The 22,077-nt window shown below is 41.5% G+C and overlaps 3 protein-coding genes and 1 pseudogene across 5 annotated transcripts; all 4 read right to left on the bottom strand.

Annotated features, from left to right (window-relative positions):
• Positions 1 to 2,151: 2,151 nt before the first annotated feature.
• Positions 2,152 to 3,018, bottom strand: LOC103970630 (RING-H2 finger protein ATL8-like). The gene is made up of 2 exons (XM_009384477.3): positions 2,416 to 3,018; positions 2,152 to 2,329 (listed from the first exon to the last, which is right to left on the bottom strand). Exon 1 carries the CDS (start codon positions 2,995 to 2,997, stop codon positions 2,446 to 2,448), a length of 552 nt encoding a protein of 183 aa, XP_009382752.2. The 5' UTR covers positions 2,998 to 3,018; the 3' UTR covers positions 2,152 to 2,329; positions 2,416 to 2,445.
• Positions 3,019 to 4,725: 1,707 nt separating this feature from the next.
• Positions 4,726 to 13,571, bottom strand: LOC135653141 (protein LPA3-like). Of its 2 annotated transcripts, XM_065174685.1 has the most exons (12): positions 13,170 to 13,571; positions 12,910 to 12,940; positions 11,900 to 11,992; positions 11,190 to 11,252; positions 10,955 to 11,066; positions 9,906 to 9,991; positions 9,077 to 9,135; positions 8,886 to 8,988; positions 8,753 to 8,813; positions 6,087 to 6,169; positions 5,933 to 6,013; positions 4,726 to 5,051 (listed from the first exon to the last, which is right to left on the bottom strand). In XM_065174685.1, the coding sequence occupies exons 1-12, from the start codon at positions 13,472 to 13,474 to the stop codon at positions 4,992 to 4,994; spliced, it is 1,137 nt and encodes a 378-aa protein (XP_065030757.1). In that variant the 5' UTR covers positions 13,475 to 13,571; the 3' UTR covers positions 4,726 to 4,991. The 2 variants fall into 2 exon arrangements, with proteins under 2 accessions (XP_065030757.1, XP_065030758.1); XM_065174686.1 differs by lacking the exon at positions 9,077 to 9,135 and having other exon boundaries at positions 9,913 to 9,991.
• A 2,557-nt stretch (positions 13,572 to 16,128) lies between these two features.
• Positions 16,129 to 19,486, bottom strand: LOC135652500 (putative disease resistance protein RGA3). 2 transcript variants are annotated; one of them, XM_065173466.1, is made up of 2 exons: positions 19,121 to 19,254; positions 16,129 to 19,053 (listed from the first exon to the last, which is right to left on the bottom strand). In XM_065173466.1, the coding sequence occupies exon 2, from the start codon at positions 19,016 to 19,018 to the stop codon at positions 16,145 to 16,147; it is 2,874 nt and encodes a 957-aa protein (XP_065029538.1). In that variant the 5' UTR covers positions 19,019 to 19,053; positions 19,121 to 19,254; the 3' UTR covers positions 16,129 to 16,144. The 2 variants fall into 2 exon arrangements, with proteins under 2 accessions (XP_065029538.1, XP_065029537.1); XM_065173465.1 differs by having other exon boundaries at positions 16,129 to 19,486.
• Positions 19,487 to 19,596: 110 nt separating this feature from the next.
• Positions 19,597 to 21,794, bottom strand: LOC135652191 (phytoene synthase 2, chloroplastic-like; annotated as a pseudogene).
• Between the last annotated feature and the right edge of the window lie 283 nt (positions 21,795 to 22,077).

Consider the following 22,077-nt stretch of genomic DNA (forward strand, 5'->3'; position numbering starts at 1 on the left):
GCAATGACTCTTCGCCGTTGGCTCGGTCCATTGAGCTTTATGAAGTTTTTGTCTTGAGGTATACCTCCTCCTCAACATGTGTAGTATGTTGCATATGATTCTCTCTTTAGAGAATCGAGACTTATCTCTCCTAGATATATACCTTGTTGGAGTAACTTTTTTCTTCACATCCTTCCCTCTAGAAGTTTCAAAGGTCATAATCCCTTTGGATTACTTTGCATTGCTGAATAAATTATGCACTATTTTGCCCCCACGAATGCACAATTGGTGACACTTCGTTAATACAACCCCTATTGCTAAACTTGCTACCCACTTCAGCCTTCTATTGACGTATCCTTCCCATGCCAAAGAAAAAGTCTCAATGCTCCATGACGCTGAGTTTCGGTCGCCTTGAGATGGCTAGAAATAATCCATCGTTTACATATAAGCCTTTGCATGAGTACCAAATTCTTTGAGTTAGCAAATCCCCTTACTTTGTGAGCTTTGCCTAACTCTTTCGATTGCTGGGCAACCCATCTCACCTTACACAATCACATCATTTACCAAGCACCCCACTTGCATTGAGCATCGTTAAGTTTGGTTTCTAACGTCGAGCCATAGCTCAAACTCAACTATCATAACTTTTATACACTACACATTCTTTACAGCTCGCTTGTCCTCATGGTACCTCTTGCTATAAGGGTTGGCCATTCATCGAAATGTCAATCTCGAATGCTCGCTCCTTTGATAAACTCTTTTCCCTACATCTTAATGCCCATTTCCCCCAAACGATCCTCCGTGCTGACTACCCTTAACACAACCTTGTTATATCTTCTACATTTACATACCAAGTGTTTCTAAGTATGCTTGTCTTGCTTTGATACCATATGTCACAAATTTAACTGATTTTGCTTAAGTTATATGACACCCTTATATGCCCGTCTACAAACAGTCAACCTCTCTAAAACCTCTTATGGTCCCTTAAGGACCTATAAAAGATAAGATGAGTTAGAAAAAGCATTTAACTTAGGATCCATAAATAGCTATTTTCAACGAACACTTAAAAAATAATGTAAATTATGAACATAGAGTTTTTAATCTCTGAATATTTGCATGACAAAGGGTCTAATGGTTTACTATGGCCAAAAGTCTCCACAAGTGCTCGCATGACATTATTACGAAGCAAGATAGAGAATCAACTCTAGACACTACCTCAAAGGCCCATCCAGTCATGTGCCACCCGGGTAGCTCTTGGGTGTTGTACTGGTTGATACTTCACACCACTCTGCAGAGCTAGAAAACCCCTAAAATGACTAATAGCCTATTACTATGTAATTTTGCCTTTGCATGGTGACTGCATGCAACTTACGTTTACCAGCTTAAAACGACCACAAAAGTCAATTAAAATAATATTATCAAACTTATTGTATGCTTTTTTACATGTTATGCAAAACATGAATAAAAATCGAAAAACATAGACATACACGAGCATTATATAGGATGCCCTGTTTACGGCTTTATCCGTGATAGTGCGATCATCCAAAACTTACGAAGTCTATCTTTTATATTACATTTACCGGTAAAGTATTTGCATTAGTATCGTATGGTGGATCCCCAGTTTATATTTTTAATTATTAAAAATATTAATTTTATGTCATTTACTAAAATTGTTTTTCTTTTGCAGAATTGGAAGTCACTTTTGGCTATATATACAGTGCTTTAACCACAAAAGTATCTCGCTGAAGACCACTCTACCTCTTCTGTTAAAGTGAAAGTTACCGTATAGATTCAGGTTCAAATCTTGTGAAACATGCCTACCCAAATTTGGCATTGTGATGTCTATTCGTATTGTCTACAAGTGAAATAAGATTTGATGAACCCAATAATGAGACGCTAATTTGGGGACGTACTCAACTTTGGAGTAGAATCGCATCCACAAAGTAAAGTCTCTCTCTCTCATTGCTTCTGTTTTTATTTCATGTTCTCATTCTTTTCCAAAAAGAAAAAAATCTTCTATTTCTTTTGTAGTTGATTACACTGCAATCCTGCCTCAATTATCCTAAAATTACACATCTCTCATCACATTTATAAAAAGAGAATTTGTGTTAGACAAACATTTCTGCTTTCTTGTTTTCAACACAAAAAAGAAAGCAAACAAAGGCAAATTAAAAGAAAAGGGAAGGTAAATGAAAGCAATTCGGAAAGAGAAGGCAGTCTTTTGTGGAAACATGTGAACCCAACAACTCCACTGCAGGCAATGGTGATAGACCAAACTCCAGTCTACTAGTAGTTCTTCTGCTTCCAATAAAGTCTGATGGCACAAACTTGGTTTCCATCAGCAATTGTAAGCCTTACATAAATACATACATATGCACATATCAGCAAAGAATTAAAGCTACTTCTCGACGAAAGGTTAAGAGGCATAACAACAAACACCTGCTTCGCACCACAGAGAGGGGAAGTGTTTCAGGGCGAGACCGTGCTGACGCTGCCGCACTCGGCCGCCTTGGCGTCGGGGGCGCGAACGGTCTCGGAGGAGTTCGCGCCGCACCGCGATGGCGGGGCGGGGACCACCAGGACCCGGCGGCAGGAGGGGCAGGACGAGTGGGACAGGAGCCACGTGTCGACGCACCCGGCGTGGAACCCGTGCCCGCACTGCGGGAGGACGCGGACCTCATCGCCGTCGGCGAACTCGGCGAGACAGATGGCGCAGTCGACCAGCTGGACGCAGCCGGCCACGGCTGCGGACGAGTCGAAGGAAAGCGTCGAAAGCGCTCGGAGAACCTTCTTCTTCAGCCCCTTACTGGGCGGCGAGGACGGAGCGGGTGCAGCGGCGGAGGCGGAGGCGGAGGAGCAGGAGCAGCGGGCGATGAGGGCGAGGCCTACGACGCAGATGACGGCGCAGAGGAGCGCGGCGAGGATGACGACGACGTCGGAGTCAACGGTAAGTAGGGGTGCAGGCGATTCCGCCTGCCGCAGCGGTTCGGAGGACTGGAGAAACTTCGCCAGAGAACGCATTGCGTGTGAAAGAGTTGTTGAGTTAGAGCGAGTGTGAGCGCTTTATATATATATACAGAGAGAGAGAGAGAGAGATTGAAGTACTTATTGCCTTGAGATTGGTGTTTAGATAATTAATTATGCATATTCAATAATTATTACTGTGGTGGATCTTTACGGCTCTACAGAGCTATAAATGTTTCCTGGTCCCTACATATATATATATATATATATATATATATATATATATATATATATATATATATATATATATATATATATATATATATATATATATATATATATGATTATCGATCCAAAACTATATTTTCATCTGTCGTATGAGATGTTGAATAAATTGATGGAGTGACAAGAAGGCATTGAAGAGGCATCCATCTCCTCCAACATCGGAGTTTCGAAATCTGATCATCTTCATAAAGTGAGCTACATCGGCTCTACTATGTGACATAGAGATACGATCAACTTCGACACTAATACGAAGCGCACAAGCGACAGCCACGCTTAACAGTGAGCAGGTAGCCTACACCTTGGCCAAGCTGGACGCTGAGAGAAGTGGGAGTGTTCATTGTTTCAGTAGAGACATGCATAATAGGAGAATCCTATCCTTTGATTGGGTGGGCCCTCTCGAGCATTAAAAGAAAGGAAAACAAGGGGCAGAAGCTGGGATTGGGCTCCCAGGATTCCAACCCACTACAAGCCGCAAAGGCTAACCAAAACTTGCCTACGACGGAGGAGCACACAAGGTGATGGTGATGATGATGGTGGTGTGGCCGAAGCCAACAAATATCCCGCTCCCATGCCATGCGTGCTACAGCTTCGCCACATTCTTCTTCTTTTCATCCCACTCTCCTTTAATGCACAGTAGAGCTGAAACAAAAACATGCAGTTATCGATCGCTAAGCGAAAAGGATTAGCTCAAGAGATGACCACTGGTGGCCAGGAGAAACCTGATCAAGAGGGCAAAGTGTAGGGTGAAAGAAGACCGTGGTACCAAAACAATACTCATAAAAATATCAATAATAAATTATAATAAAAAATAGTAAACGCAAAGTTCACATGGTTCGACACCCTTTTTGAATTCTTTAAATAAAAAACTTTTTCTTGAGTTAATCCAATCTGAAACTCAAAAGTCTGTTGTGTATCTACTAGAATAATTTTAATTTTTGTGTATCTATCACATGTGCAGTGTTTCGAAGAATATAAAGGAAGGAAAAAAAGAGCAGTCACACTTTTGCAAGTGTAACGAATAGATGTCAGTTTTGGCTTACTTTATGAACGGATAGAGGAAGTGGAAGTGGTGGTGGTGTTGGCGGCACAGTTCTCCTGGTCCGTGTGGAGCAACTCAGTTCCCCTTTCAGATTCTTCACATAGCTCTCCATCTTTTTGTCAACTGGAAATAAAAGTCGAGTTCTTTGCATTCCCATCTGCTTACTTCTCGCTATTTCTGTCCAAATTGGATGAAAGATGTCAGTAAAGTGGATAGCATCGACAACAGACAGATGAAGCAAAGAAATGACATGTTTGTGTGATCATACTGAACAATTTGACTTCACCGGAATATTGTCGAATGTAAACGAAGAGACTATACTTCACACTGCTTTAGATCTTCCAACAGCAACCGAGGTAAAACCATTGGGCCCAAAAAACATTACCGTCTACTGTTCTTGTACTCTTAGAAACATTGAAACATGGCTAAATATATATCCAAGACTGGGGAACAACCCAATATAAAACAAATGGATCAATGCACAGAAGTTCAATGTTTTCGCACATTTTCAAACTTCTTATATAACAATTATCGTGATAACCCTTCACACTGTGTATTTGCCGTGCCATGAGCAAGGCGACCGATAAAGAATGACTATGTGGTATCTCTTCCTGCTCCCAAATGATGCAGCTGACCCTGGAACTCCAGTCATTTTGGAGGTCACCACCAAATCATCTCCAGGTCCATCAGAAAACGAGCATGGTCAAAGGTGCAGGTATATTCGTTTTCAACTCCGCCAGGCAGAAGACAACTCCAAATCAGTGTTCTCTTCCCACCATGTGGCGTTCTGCATTGACAAGTGCAGAACAGATCATACAAAGCAAAAAAGACTATATAAATGCTCAACATCTAGATAACATAGTGACCGGATGCCCGGCCGAGATATCTTATGATTAACTTATGTGGAGATGGAAGATCACATATTGATGATAATTAAGACTCGAACATCCATCAAAACCATCTTGCACTCAGATTGCTGTCAGCCTTTGCTCCCCAATTTATGTCCGGGAGCATCAGAGGCATAAATCAGCAACAGATCAATGCACACACAGTCCCACCACTATAGCCTCCCATATGAGGAGAGCTAAAAGTTTGCAAAAGAAAATCACAACGTCACAATTATTATCTAGATTTTGCTTGTCTCGCTGGAATCATAATAATATATTTGTAATTGATCATCAACTTATAAAACTTCTTCCCCTCATAGTGCACTATGTTCTTTCACATGAGATGCAGAATACAGGGAAAATTACAAGATTTTATCACGTGTATAGGAATTCTGGAATATGAGGTGAATAAGAGAAAATGAGCTGTGATTTTTTGTTCACATGGTGAGCACCAAAAGTAAGTTGAGGGGTATCTACAGATTCTATACCATATTAAAATGCCTCAATTAGCCTATGAGCTGCAGGCAAACCTACTTGGCTGATCGCCAATGTCTGAACTTCAGAATATGAAGATGTGTGATTCAATGGATATAACAATTAAAAAAAAATTAATAATTAGATAGTTTGCTTGAAGTTAAGCATGTCAAGCTATATCCAGAGCATCATACTGTAGAGTGAAATGATTATGCAATGTTTTTGTTAGTTGTATCTGGCTCAGAGGTGAGTGCACTACTTTGTGGATTGCCTTTGTTATAGCTAAGAAAAAATTATTGCTAAGAACCTTGTAACCCCTTCTCAGGAATTCCAGCGAGCTCCCTTGTTCCTCTTGCAGGCCAAGAACCCGTAGAAGTTCTTCTTTAGCCTAAACATTAAAAATGAAACACAGTAAAAAACATAAAAAAATTCAATGGTTTATAAGAATCATGGAAAAAAACCTCTCCCAGAGTAAAACGAGTAGCACTTTCTGCAACACAAGCATAGGAGCCGTCAGCCTGTTTAAGCATCACTTGCCAAGGTCCTGCACAAATAGCAACATAATGGAGCCAACAAGCTGATGTAGCTTCTTGCAGAAAACAACAATACTAATGGTTGTTGATTTATCAATATTATGGTTTTCTTTCTTTCCCTGCTCCTACAAACCTATTATTATGAAGAAAATAGAAATCAGAAAACAAAATTTTGTGACTGGATATATATATATATATATATATATATATGTGTGTGTGTGTGTGTGTGTGTGTGTGTGTGTGTGTGTCTTATGTTAGATTTCCAGCTTTATAATAATTAAGAAAATGCTGATCCTTCTGAAGCCAAAATAACATAGGCCAAAACTATGCTACTTCTCATGTTATACTCCCCTCAATTACTTCAAGTATCCCCCATAACTGCTCATGGAGGCCAAATCATTGTCAAGTTATGTAATAATAAAAGTCAAAGAGTGACATTTCTGGTCTATTTTACTAAAAATTAACATTTCAAATTGTCGACTGAATCTAACAGGGGAAGGATATATAGATGACTTGTCATCAGGTGATAACAGAAATTTTATTAGCAACACATTTTTAACAATTGCAGAAACTATCCATATAGCATAATTACTGGCAGCATCACCGTTTGAGGTTGCCACCAATAATATCTTGAGGCACAACTGCATTAGCTTTTGAGGCCCTTAGTGGTTTATTGAAAGTCACAAATCGGAATTAGTTTGAGCCAACACTTGTCACAACCCTTCCTGATGGGATAAGTGGCTTGCTAAATTTATTGAGCTTCAACAACTGACTAAAATGTTTAAACTCAATTTAATAGTGTACACCCATCAAATCCTATAAGTTAATCTTAGTCTTAGTCTACTTCTGATGTAAGACTCAATGCATTACAATCTCCCTCGTTTATGGGCTTGATGTCCCCATCAAGGCCCAACAGAAGGCCCAAAAGAGCCCATAATTTGACCCTAGCATGGTTCATGTGAGACATAACCCAGATATGACTCCATGTCGTAGATATGACTCCATGTCGTGGCATACTCTCTGGCTCCGTTTGTCCACAATAGTCCTCTCCTACTCGAGCCTCTCACCATATCCCCGTTGACTCTGATATCAATTGTCACGATTTGACCTAATGGGATAACGGACTTATTAACTTTATTGAGCTTGAACCATTGGCTCAAAACGCTTAAGCCCAAGTTATAAGTAGTACACCCATCAGACCAATCAATCTTAGTCTTTAGTCCACTTTCGATGTGAACTAAATCGAGGGCATTACAATATACTTGCCTATGGAGTCGATTGCTGAGACAACTTAGCCTAGTATATTTAAGCCCATATAAAGTCTAATTTAGTTAGATTAAACAGCTAGTTGTTTGAGGGAGAACCTTAGTGTCACATTAAGTTTGCTAATTTTATGGTCTTGGTGAGCTGAGTTCGAGTTGTTAAACCCTTTTCCCTACTCGTGTAAGGTCATATAGATTGATCCTCCGCAAACCCTACAATTGCAGGCCTCATGCATTATGCTGCATTTTTAAACAGTTCGATGTGTAAAATAACCAATCTATTTGCTGTTATTAACTGCCTGACAACCAGAAACAAACCTTCTTTCTTGAACTTTTAGTATATCTCTTTTCTGTGGAGTTTTGATTGGCTTGTAACTAAATGTGAAATGAGACATTGACTCTGGATCCCGCATTTATTTATTAAGTTCACAAGAAAGTGGGTCATTACTTATTTGTAATAGAGGTGTCCCTGGATCTTTTGATGCCTTGTATGTGGTGAGTTTTACTAAAAAGAAAATCCTTGTCCTTTTCTTTCTCTTTCCCAATGACCTCAATTTCCTCTCCTGCCTTGTACCTCCCTTTCTCCGCCTTACTATTGTTTCCTGATCCCTCATTCCTTTGTACCTCCCTTCCTCCCACCTAACTGCGGAAAAGATCTGGTGATGCTAGCCTTCTCTTTTATCAGGCCTGGCTTACAAGTCCTGGCCAAATTAGTTTAATATGAGGCCCAAACCAACCAGTGTCTGGGCCATTATAAACCTTTCATCAATATATTAATAAAATGGCTTCTTTATCATATGTTACTGCTGGGTACAGAGCTGCATATTTTTACTGCAGTAACTGTGAAATTTGGTGGCGGAGATCTTGATTGTTAGAACAGTAACTTTTGACTATCCTTTAATTCAGCACCAAGTTATAAACTATGCCCTCTAATTTGACAGCCCCATTGCAGGCCCCTCATCGGGCCACACATTAACATCCTAGAAAACACAATTTTCTCTGTTTTCAGTTAGAATGCGAGTTTTCAACATTCAGTTGTTAGAAATAATATTTTAGAAACTAAAACTACAAGAAAAACATGTTGACCATAAACCATCTTAGTATGTGCCATTAATTAAGTGGCAAAGAAAAAAACATACTACTATTCTGAATTTTGAAGTTACTATCTTACAAACCACGTGCTTTCAGTCTATATGGGTGTAGTAAAGATTACACAAACAATGTTAATCTAGATATCATTATATACAGGAAAGCGTAAATAAACACTACGCTGGAGTGCTCTTGCATTGGCAAGCTAGTTCATATAATACAATTGGCACATCATCTTCTTACCTGGGTATTGACGGAACACAGCGCCACTGTAATTCACTATGAAAGGAGCAACTGGAACTGTCTTCAATGCAAAGAAAACCAAACAGATTAATATAACTTAAATAAGTTGACTAACAAATAAGGTAACATATACCTTTGAATATTCTCTTGTTCGAATATAGAACACAGGAACAAATTGAGAAAGAAACCTATAATGCAAATCTTTGGTTGGAAAACCCAAAAGACCCAAGTCAGAACTGCAAAATTAGAAATAGTGGATTAAGATAACCAAATTGACAAGCTATGAACATTGGTCTGCTGGTAAAAGCTATAAAACAGGCACACCGTAATGTATCTAGTTCAAGATTGAAAAGAAGCGCTGGGACAGATGCAGCATACTTTTCCTGCAAAGGATCAAAGCTGTAAAAATTGCTCCAGAACAGCTAATGTATGTCAGAGGATAGGAATAGTAAAACTCGAAAGAGCACATCCAACTGGGAATTAGTATCTTATGCCATAATTATACCATTTTCATTTCAGTAAAGATAATTTATCTCCACTGCCAAAGAGATACTAGGTTCTGTTGCATATCATACAAGAATAAGTTCACTGCTTTTTTAGACTTGTTTCACAGAAAAAAAAAGTTAGTCAATTTGTTCTTGTAACTGTAAACCAGTAAGTTTGGTTTGGGCATATCTGAAAAAATAAATGACCACACAGATAGTAGATTCCCCTTGCTCCTCTTATTCCTGTTCTTTTTCATCTCTCTTCTTCTTTCTCACCCCTTCCTCCTCACTTGCAGTCAAAAGTGGTCCTCCTCTCTTCATCTGCCTCTCATCCTCATCCTGCCATATTTGCTCTTTAGCACATCACTTGCTTTTTTTTGTTGAGAAACTTCTTGTGGTCATTTATAGCTGTGATGGAGGTCATTTTGTAATTAAATAATAGCAGAAGTCACATGGTACTTTTGTTAATTATTTTTTTCGATGCTATCAACATTAATTAATCAAGTATCTGTGTCCATCTAAAACTCAGGTTATTTGAAATTCACACATTAAGTAAGCCTCTATACGAATATTAGCAGCAGGGAACAGTATAGAAAATATAGTCAAATTTAAAGGAGATTAAAATAATCAATTTAAAAGAGAGGTTCCTTCAGGAACAGATAGCATACCACATACTTCTCTATAGCAGAAAGATCACGTGTGCTACAGTTGATAAAAATGTATAAAGCTGGTGGTTCGCTAGACTCCAAACTAGCTGCACTCACGAGTAAGATGATCAGCTTCTACAGGATATGAATGACACATGTTTAAGCTACTTGGCTTGTAGGTTTCAATTAAAATGACCCTGCAAGTTCCTACTTCCTATAAATTGATGCTGCTAGTTACAGAACAAAAACAACCAGGAAGTCCACAACATGGAAAACTGACTTATCCTAAAATCCATGTAACTCAAGGAAGAAGAGGTTATGTACATGAGTCAGAACACTTTAGTTTGTATTTGACACCACTAATTGAACTAAATGGCTAACCAAATGCGATCACTGTTTCTTTCATAAATCTCCATTGTCAAGCTAGAATAACCATCAATTCACAGGAAAATAGATTTTAAAATTTGGCACCAAGCAGTGGTTCCTATAATAGTGGGGTTTGGCAAAAAAAAAAAAAGGGCCTTGGCGTACAGGGCTTAAATTGCATACGAACCAAATATGTTTACAGAAAAGCAAAGACAGATTCACAACTAGACCTACTAGGATACAAGCATATTAATCCAGTTTGAAAGTAGATTCTGCACCTATAAAGTAGAGCAGCAAACTTAAATCTTACATGTTTGAAGTATCTTATAAGCAAGTAAGCAATCATGATGAGCACAAAAGTAGTCCATAAATAATTTACCTGAAGCTAATTTTTTCTTCTGCATGGATCTGTAAATTAAACATAATACAATTATATAATGCTTCACAAGTTCTTCCCAGTATCAACTTTCAATGATCTATAGTTTAATTGAGAGCACAGGCATAATGTTACATCACTTGCACAAGAACAAAACTACAAAGGTGACATCTTTTCTCAAGAGACAAAGGACAACCACAGTAGTGTATGGGCTTGGCAAGCATTGGTTACCACCTCTGGAAATAGAATGGTCACGTAGTTGATATATATGGATAAATAAAATGACATTTCCCCTGCAATTTTTAAGTCTGTAATTAAAAAAGCTAACCTTCAGTATCATCATTGAAGTCAAAATCCAATGTATTTCTTATGGATTTGAAGAAACTTGTGACAGGCCCACTGGGAATGTCATCTAGTGACCCAAAGGTTACACTACCAATCTGATATGCAAAACAAGAATGACACATGTTAAGAGTAGAAATCCTTAAAGCAAAGTACTTGTAACATGGTACATTGTTAGATTTGCTGCCAACAGGTAGGAATAACAAATAAAAACATCATACTGTATCAAGAGCTGCCCGAAACAACTGAGAAGCCCTGCGCTTTTCTGGCTGGTCAGGAAACACCTGAATTCCATCAAAAGTTGCTTTCTATTATTATAATCTTTATTAGACAATTCCAGTAACAAACAGAAACCTTCTTCCAACGCTACATGTAAGAACTAATTGATGGTATTCAAAAACTTAAACCCAATTATATGGATTAGTATGTTGGAAACGTTCTTCAAAAGAGAGAATCTGCCAAGACATATGCTAATCATGTGTGAGCCATGGACATACATTGTTCTGTATGACCATAATGATAATTTGAGTCATGCACCAGAATTGAATCTGGTACATTAGTGGGGCGGAGTGGCAAGATAATTATTGGAAAAAAAACATTCTTTTCAACAGGCAAAGGTGAGGACATGAAGGTATGGGGATGATTGGAGAACACATTAGAATTGTCAGTTATAGTGATGGACAATTATAAGTATTACATAATCTAGGAATTATAGTCATTACATAAGGGAGCATGATTAATAAAATGGTAATCCAAGGCATGAAACAACATGATCCATATAGCAAACACTTCGATGACATTAACATGAATCAGAGATTACAAATGAACATTGAGATACAAAATTTGAAATAGAGATGCACTTAGCACACATTCTAAAGACAAAGTTAATACGATCAAAACAAATAAAGAAACAACATGTAATCAAACTCACAATGCAAGTCCTGGTCCCCTTCATCTCCTGGAGTTTCCTGGCTACAGCAAGCACAAGTTGGATGTTTGCATCAATAAACTCGTCTGAATTTCCCTGAATAACAAAGAAATTTGATAAAGTCATCACTTTGCACAAATCCACAAGAATCTAACCTATGACATGAATCTTTACCATGGTAACCAGAAATTTTCTGCCTTCTAGTTTCATGTATTGCATGGAATCTTTACGCTATATCTAGAATCTTATGAAACCAAGTCATAGCTAGAAAACCTTTGTCCTCAAAAACAGAAATGATAGTGCAGGCTTGGATGAATGCAACAAGACTTAATTCCCAACTGTTTAAAGTAAGCATAGCTCAACAATAATATGCAAGTAACCAATTGCAATTCTTTAACTTCAAAATTAGTATTGATTTTTATTGGCACATATGTAATGCTATGTCTTATTTTCACTTTTAAAGCATAAATATCATACTAAAAAACATGACATTTTATCTATACAACATTATGCATGCACAAGTATAAATAATCCATCAATTGCTATGCTCGATAATAGATGGTCTATAAGACGAGTGGAAAAGATATAAATTTTCTTTCATTCTAAATAAGCTGATCTACTTTACAAGTTAATCACGAACTTTGTAGACTACAGCTAGAAGAATATTTTTCTTCAATTAATTAATTTTCAGATGATAAATCATCATTTGTCGTCATCGGCGTGAGCACAAGGCCTCATGAGAAATTGTCTGCTTTGGTTAAGTCTACATGGTTTTGCTTTTTTGGGGTGAGCCTAAAAGGTGCCTCTGATGATGGTAGACACCGGTGCTTACAAGGCTTTAGTTCCCCTAGCTGATCTACTTTACAAGTTAAATCATGAACTTTATAGACTATAGCTAGAAGAATATTTTTCTTCAATTAATTGATTTCCAATCAACAATTTTCAGTTCAAGGTCTCGAACAATAAAAAAGAAACATAGAGCAAAATGTATTCAAATCTCAGAATATTCATACCTTATAAGACGAAATGCTGCTTGGCAAGGGCCTGTTTATCCAAGTAAAACATGAAGAAACAAAAAAGGTGTTAGAGAAGAAGGATCAATCAACTACATAGTCGTTCTAAAAGAAACGCAACACTAGAATACTTCCCGCAAAGCAAAACTATAATCGCTGGTTTTCTAATCAGCATCTCGCTAAGAGGTTCTTTAAGTAAATCTTTACTTTGATTTAATCTTATAATGAACTGGGAGATGTCAGCTGTGCATTAGACATACGGGAAATCGATCTCGAGACGGGTCTTGCCATCGTCGACAGCACACACGAGGGACCGAGCGGCGTCGGAGACGAGGACTTCATAGGATCTCGGCTTGTAGACGGCCACCCCGGCCTTGGGATCATCGGCAGCTGCCCTAGCGGGGCCTGCCCGGATCTTGGCATGAAGCATCAGCGCGGCAGAGCGGAGACGAGGACCCAAGGGAAGGGAATGGAGGAGGAAGAGAGAAGGAGATGGGATGGAGCGGACGCGAAAGGAGAGAGGGGAGTGCGTGGGGGGAGGAGACGGAGAGACGAAGGAGGCCATGGAGGAGTCGATGGAAGAGAGGTGAAGAAAGAGGATAACCCCGCAAAGAACGCACGCCAGACGATAGCCATCGTTAAATGCCCGCCCAATCACAAACCCAAAATGAAATATAAGGGAAATAAGGAGGGTTTATATATCAATGCTTCCGAAGGTTTAAAAAGGCAAATTCCCTTAAAACACTCGTGTTTTCACTTTTTTTTCTTTTTTTTTGTTTATTCACATATATTGCTCTTATTTAAAATAAAATAAAATTCTTTCTGATCTTCGTCTCATCGATCACTATCTCTGTCTGTGTCTGTCTCGTTATGATTATTTCTGCCCTTTACTATCACATGTTGCCTTTGCATCGTCATCTCATATAATCGCTTTTATCCTGAAGACACTATCACCTTCATCCACATTGTCATCTCATCGTTCGATAAAAATAACTCTCTCCTCTCCAACATCGCTCATGTTCGTTTGCTCTCTCCCTTACCTATCTCTCCCAACAACAAGGGTGAGAGTGATGGACAAGGACGATAAGGCCTCAGAACAAGATGAAGATAGTGTCTAACGAGGCAGAGGCTATGGGTAATCTCATCTCTTAGAAAATAAGGGACGTTCTATAGAAATAAATAAAAAAAACACTCTACAAAAAGATTGCTAATTACATATTATCCCCTATAGTAAGACAACTTTAGCATCTCAGTCTCTAGATTTATAAAATTTATATTAAAATTTTTATAGTTATAAAAGTGAAATATTTAACCTCATTTACTCTAACGTCGTTGACTTTATCGACGGAAGATACAACACATGACAATATATGCATGAATGACACAAAAATAATAGAAAAAAAGTAATTTTAATGATGGTACTAGATGATGGCGTCGTGGGGTGGCCGTTGTAGCAGTAGTCGATGATAACGACGACCAATGTTGCTCCGAACATCAACGGCGAGAAAAAAAGGAGGCAAAGCGATGATGCATCAACGTCGACGCCAAAGGAGGAAGAGGAGGGAGGTGAGGCATTGATGTTAATGTTGGAGGAGGAATAGGAGGCAGGTGAGGCATTTGCATCGACACTATACTCAAATCCTCATACGATCGCTTAGAATAGTGATACAGTAGTTCAAGAAAGGGGTGGTGGATGGCGACGAGGAAGAGGTTGCAAGCGAGCTCGACAAAGAGCCGCTTTCTTTGAACTCTTAAGCTTTAGTCGATACACGAACGACGCATATACCTCGGCCACAACGATGTAGTCGCCAACCTACTTTTAGATTAGCTTCACCCACGATTGGAGGGGATCCAATTTGATAGTAAGAACTGATCATCGCACAAAATGAAGGCCTGAAGATTATAGATCTGATGGTGGGAGAGACAACAAACCCTCATCCTCATTCTTGCTCACATTCGACGCCATGGTGGTAGGGGAGAGAATAAAAAAGATAACGGCGATAGACACAATGAGCGGGAAGGAGGATAAGGGTTTGTTATCTCTCCCATCATTAGATTTATACTCTTCAATCAAATCCCTCCCTTTTGTGTGGTGATCAATCCTCGTTATTCAATCAAATCCCCTTTAGTCATGGGCAAAGCTAATCCGGAAGCAGGTCTACGACCACATTGTTGTGGCAGGGTCATATGCATCATTCAAGCACTAGCTAAATGTCAAGAGCTCAAAGTAGGCACATCTCTTCGCAAGCTCACTCACAACCTCTCCCTTCTTCTCGTCCTCCATTACCCCCTCCTCAAATCCATTGTGCCACTAGACGAAGCGATCGTTTGAGAATTAGAGCACAACGTTGACATAGATGCCTCACTTGCCTCCTCTTCCTCCTCTAGTGTTGATGCAAATGCAGAGCAATGTCGGAGGAGGAATGGGAGGCAAAGCGGTGTGGCGCTGACATAGATGCCTCACCTCCCTCCTGTTCCTCCTCCGGCATTGATGTAGATGCTTCACCGCTCTTCCTCCTCATCATCGATGTTCATATCGATATCAACAACGTCGATCACCACGTCGTTTTCGCCGACTACCACTATAACAACCACCAATGGCACCACCATCCACTACCACAATTAAAATTATATTTTTGCTCATTGTTTTCTTGTTATGTGTTGTTATGCATTATATCTTTCGTTGGCAAAGCTAAATATGATTAAATATTTTTATTTTTATAACCATAAGGATTTAAATATAATTTTTGAAGTTTAAGGTTTGAGATACTAAAGAGATAACTAATATGTAATTAACCCATACAAAAAAGTGATAACATAAAGCTTTGGGAGGGAGGAATTGCCCTTTTAAAACAGCATACTCATGCATATTCATTACACATATATCCTTCTTTTACCATCCTTCTACTACACTTGAGTTTACTATTAATTATACAAGTATCAGAGAATTTTTTAAAAAATAACAAAATTAAATATCTAAAATATTCTATATTACTTTCATATTGAGTTTGTTGATAGTTTGAATGACTATTGTTTTCATTTTGAGTTTCCACGTCTTATATGCCAACGAGCTCAATTTATATATACTAACTATAATAATAAATCTATAAATTTTACAATATTACAGAAGTAGATATGCAGTAAGCATCATGCAATGCTTCCTCGTAAGTAATTGGATTTCACATTGGTGCACAATTTCTTCCATCATTGTACATGCAATAATCAAAAAGATTAATTAAGATTGCAACACATTAGTATCGTACATGTCCGTATCCTTGACATACCGTATGTATTCACTCCCAGAAAATGTTTGGATCTTGACATTTGGAATCCGCTGAATGATATGCCAATTCTGGTGGCCCCTGAGGCAGCTCTTCAGCAGCACTAAATTGCATTGCAACTCGAACTTGCGGAAGCTCCACTGAGCCGCCGGAGCGCTTTGCCGCTCATCGATAAGGCCCGACAACCAGGGCGGAAGGTGCGTCATCGTCGGTGGACATTTCACGAACAGGTGGCGCAGTGAGTTGAGGTTCTCGACGTTCTCCAGACTCGGGCAGTCGTAGTACACCTTCAGGTACTTCACCGCGGAGAGGTCGGATATTCTACTCAGCATCATGTTATTTGTGACCTCGAGCTTGTCAGCCAAGGGGAGATTGGTGATCTCTCTCAGCTCGTAAGTTTGCCGCAGGGACAGCCCCTTGAGGTTGGTAACATAGGACAGGCCTTGTGGGAGAGCTTTCAGCTTCGGGCAGTCCTTGAGGAGACAATTCTTCAAATTGGGAAGCAGCTTCAGCTGCGTTCCATTGCCGGCTTCCTCCGCCCAGCCTAATGACCATTCTTCCCATTTAGGCATGTTGATGAATTGCAAGGTCTCGAGTTTGGGAAACGCCAGCGAGCTGTGACCGACGAACTCGGGCCCGATTGTTTTGAGGGCTTTCGCCCCGCTGATATTGAGAAACTTCAGCTTGGGCAACGTGCCCAGAGGGGGCAGCTCCATGCACGACGGGCAGTCGGAGAGCTCCAAGTACAACAGGTCAGGGAACAATTCGCCGAGTGAGGTTGACATCATCCAGCTCGGGAATTGCCGACCAGGGAATTGTTCCAAGGCAAGATCTTGTAGACTCGATGGTGGAGAGAGTTCATTGCATATCTTCTCGGCTCCCTGGATTTGCTCCTCGCTCCATGTTGCTCCTTCGACCCGGGTGTTATCTCCTTTGTCATCCTCGTCTTCTCTGTCCTCACCATCATCCGCATCTCCGTCGTCCTCGTCTTCATCTTCCCCGCCTGCCGGCGGCGTCCAACCTAAAGTTAGCTCCTTAAGAAAAGGTTTCTCCGCAAGCACGGATGCGCCCGCTACCGCCCTCTCCAGACTGGATATGCTCAGACAGCTTAGCTTGCAAAGAGACTGCAGCTCCTCCAAGGCACACCCCTGTCCCGGCTTCGTCGGGTCCTCATGGCCGACGACGAATCCTTGAAGGTTGTTTACTTTGTCCAGCTTCCTGATCCCTTTCGGTATGTGAGTCAGTGGAGTTTGCTCCATATGAAGACATCTCAGATTGTGCAGCCTGGTGATGGCCATGGGAAGCTTGCGCAAGCTTTCGCACTCAGAGACATTCAAAGTTTGGAGGTTCGCAAGGCGGCCTATGGATTCCGGTATCTCTTGTACGCTTGTTCCATTAAGATTCAGGTATCTCAGATGCAACAGATCCCCTATGAAATCTGGAATTCCCTCTATTGATGTATTACTCAGATCCAACACTCGCAGATGTGGTAGACTTCTGAGCAAATTCTCCTCGATCGTCAGGGTGTTGAAGGAGTCCGCAAGAATTAAAGTCCTCAAACACTTGTGTCTCATAACTTCATCAGGCAGCTCTAATCTACGCCCCATTTTGGACACCGACAGCCTTCGAATCTTCGTGTTGGTGTTTGTGGTGAACGTTCGACCATGAACGATAGAAATGCCTTCTTCTTGCATCAAATTTGCACCGAGAGTCCGGTAAAGATCATGCATCGAGAAGTAACTGTGATCTGCGTAAGATGGATTCACTTGCAGAAGGCTCCTGCAAACCAGTTCCCGATAGTACTCCTCGGCTATGTCTTCCACCAACCGATCTCCTTGTTTTAGAATAAGGCCTTCGGCTACCCAAAGCCGAACAATTTCCTTGTAGTACAGGTCGCTTTTCTCAGGGTACAGAGAGCAGTAGAGAAAGCATTGTTTCAGATGAGGTGGTAAGTCCTCGTAGCTCAAGTGCAAAGCCCTCGGTAATTCTTTGTCAGTGCTGTTCATGCTCCATGCATCACTTCGGAGGACGTTTTCCCACTCTGCTTTGGTTTTTTCCTTGGGACTTAGAACACCTCCCATGGCCTTGATTGCAAGAGGAAGGCCGTCGCACATTTCGACTATTCTGGTACCTGTATCTTCCAACCCAGCGATCTCGGCCTCCTCCCCAGCTTCAAACACTATCTTTCGAAGCAATTTCCATCCACTCTCTTCATCCATTTTCTCCACCGGGTGGGTGTATCTGCACTTCATGATTTTTGCCACGTTCACTGTTCTCGTGGTGACTAAGATCGTACTGCTAGCTTCTCCTGTAATTATTGGTGTCCTGAGCAAATCTGTCCAAACATTTGCACTCCATACATCATCCAATACGAGAAAGAAATTGCTCGTGAGAAGAGATGCGAGTTTAGGTTCCAACTCTGCTCTACTTTCCCCCTTAAAGGTTTCGGCTTTAGGTTCACCTCCTTCGGATCTTTCTGGTACACACCTAATTAGCTCCTTGAGCAGATCGGTGTCGGAATAATTTTTGGGGACGTACAACCATTTTCTGATGGGAAAGTTATCTTCGATCCTTTCATCGTTGAAGATTTTACGTGCCAGAGTGGTCTTACCGATTCCACCCATCCCAACAATCCCAAAAACACGACACTTTTGTTGGTCTTCCTCGAGTATGCGACCGATGAGATTCTCTGCGGCAATCTCGATTTGTGCCCCGACAATGTCCCCCTTGACTTCCAAGTGAGATGTCGCGTGTGAGACTGTTTCGTAGATTTGGGGCACTTGGATTGTGAGCTGCAGTGTAGATATTATGGCGTTATCCTCTGCCATCTTCTTCAGCCGATCGTCAAGTGCTCTGATTCTGCCTGCGATTTCATGGCGGTATTTGGCGCACCGAAAGCAGGAAGAAACAAAGCGGAGAGGAGAGCTTACTGCGGAGGCGGATCGCGGAGCCTCCAACAATCTTCCACCTTCCATCATGCAGAGATCCATAACGTCGTCGGCGTCGTACATGACATCTTTCAGCTTCCTCACCCAGGCATCGGTGGCGGCACTGTCATGCCTCTTCCGATCTGCATCTTGAAGATAACCTTTGATGGTTTCCAGCCTCCGGTGAAGCGTTTCGATCTCCTTCTTCACGCCGAGAACCTCGCATACCTCTCTCTCAACGAAGTCTGCGATTTCTCCGATATATCTCGTGACAAAGAAATTGAGGATCATTGCCATTGCTCGACACCAAGATGAAGTCTAGACACTTAGAAATTGGATGTGTTTCGAGTGGCGCAGAGCACAACGTCTCCAAACATTGACCGCGATCTGCCATGTCGTACGAAAACATATTTATAACCATAAACATATGCACACTTGGCATTGCATTTTGGATTTGTCGGCGGGGCTATTTTTTAGCCTAGTTTTTTATTTTATTTTTCTAAAAAATAAATGATGAAGAACGTTCTCCAACATTAATCTTATCCAACTGTTGAATTGACTCCCCTTGTGGCATTGCTACATCAAATAAACAAGAATATACTGAATCCAAATGAGACCCGCAACCAAACATGCGTTTCGCATTGACGTACATAAATTCACTTGCGTGATTGTATGTACCCATCAACAAGATGGAAGATTACAACATTTTCTTCTCTGATGTGGGTGGTTCGATCCAATGACACAGGTTTCCTTCTAATCGTGTCTTTGCTGAGCTTGACTGCCTTAGAGAAGATGGCGTGACGAGCGATCTACCCAACGCCACCGGCAGAGCCATCAGCTTCTTTGCTTTGCTCGCAGAAGCGCGCTTCGTGAAGTTGTTGTAGTCATTCGCTTCGATCTCGTCGAGGATCTGCTGATGCAACAGCAGAGAAGCCCAAACCTTGCATCGGGTAATGGCAAATAGTTCATCGCTATGACAGTAATGAAATCAATGAAACACATCGATCTTACCAGCCATCTACTGGCTTGATTGAGCTCGCTCACACCATCTTCTGCTGCTCTGAAGAACATCCTCGCCCTCTTAATCTGGTTCTTCATGAAGCTCCTCCATTTGTCCGTCACCTTGCCGTCGAAAATCTCGTCGTCGGACAGCCCAAACCGAGCCAGCTCAACCTGCGGCAGATAGATCCTTCCTCTTCTAGCACTGATCGATAAATCACCCGTGAGTTGAACGCATGCAGAGAGAAGAGAGGCTGGTGGATCATGACTCGCTCTTCGCCGACGTCCCCGTGTATGTTAGTGAGCTGGTTGGCGATGCCCAAAGCCAAAGCAGCCCTGTAAACGCTCTCTGCCGTCGCCTTCGACTCAGGAGCGCTTCCCATGACAGGGACGCTCATCAGTCCAACAGTTCCCGCGACGTAATAGCAATAAAGATAGAGTTCGTCGAAGTTCTGATATCTTGGCATGTTCAAATTGATTCGCATTCCTTCGATCATGTCCCTGAACGGCTGCAACTGGAAACAAGAACACTGTTACCGTCAAGCACCAACGAAACTGATGCATATGCACACAGTCGATGCACTTCTATATGGGTTGGAGACATGCCTGGATATCAACAGGGTACTTCGAGACAGTATCAGAAAGAGCTGCATCGAGCATGTCATATGGGCAGCCTGCAAAGACATCCTCCAGCCTCGACTCCCACCTGCCCAACGCTGTTGGTGTGATATGGGAAGCATTTGGCCCATCCACAAGCTCATCTGTTCTTCTGTACCACACTGAAACATGATTGCGTCACTTAGCAGTTCAGTTCAGTCGCGTGTAATGAAACTTAAACTTATTAGAGCTAGTAATTCTATCAAGAATTTACCATATATTTCCCAGATTGCTCTCCTCCTCTCAGGAGTCAGGAGCAGTGTTCCTACAAAGATGCATGAAAATTTCATGTCTGAAGAATCAAGACCATCTCTTCATGATTTGTCATGCAGACCAAAAAATGTATATGATCAAGTAATTGGTATGAGAGCTAACCCAGCTAAAAGGTCTTGGCGTACTCTGCACAGACTTCTCCACACCTGTCATAAGCCTCCTTCAGCAAGCTCAAAGATCCAGGGATCGCCAAGTCCGGCTTCACATCGAGAGCAGTAGTTCACGCCGGCTTCTTCTTCACCAGGGATGACTGCTTCAGAATCACATCGTAAACCTTCTGCTCCAAAGAGACTGCAGCCTCTGCTGCTGCTGCTGCTGCGCTGGTCACCAGGCTCGATAATGGAGGCGGCAAACCCATGGTGTTCTCCGGCTCAAACTCCACGCATGCGTACTTCGAATCAGCATAGAGTGATTGCAGACTCCATCTCCGCCTTCGTCTCGGCGTAAAGACCTTTCCCAGTGACCGATCTCCTTGTCGAACCGCTTCAGTAAATCCAAGGCCAACAGATATATCTGCAGGCGCGATCGCCGGCAACAACATGAGTGCCATCTTACAAGACCACAGAGTACAACAATGCCTCACGATCTCTTCCTTCGATGCATGGAGTAGAGCTATCAAACATCAAAGGTGGAAATCCAGATAAAGACTGCCTAAGCAGCACTCAGCAGATGGCTTAAGAAGGAGCGCTCTGTTCAAGAAGGTGTAATCCGCTGAACCATCCAAAACGCGCACGAAGATTCCATAACACTGTGGAATGCACCGAAGAATCTAAGAGTTAATGGAGACCATTAACCCTTTACTTTCACTGTCAGCACCCGAAGGAGGCTCCTTTCATCCGCTTGATCTGACCTCAACTTTGACCTCGAGATAGGGTTATCACGGAGATGGTTTGGCGGCGAATGAGGAGGGAACACGTGGAGGTGAAAATCTGGGGCGGCGTGAGTGACCATCGTGTTGGACGGGTCGCATTGCCACATGGTCACCGTCGACACGCCGACGCGGGCGACCCGCGTGGTAGTCGATCGACGCG

Source organism: Musa acuminata, chromosome BXJ3-11 (assembly GCF_036884655.1).
Source record: "Musa acuminata AAA Group cultivar baxijiao chromosome BXJ3-11, Cavendish_Baxijiao_AAA, whole genome shotgun sequence".
Taxonomy (NCBI): Eukaryota; Viridiplantae; Streptophyta; class Magnoliopsida; order Zingiberales; family Musaceae; genus Musa; species Musa acuminata.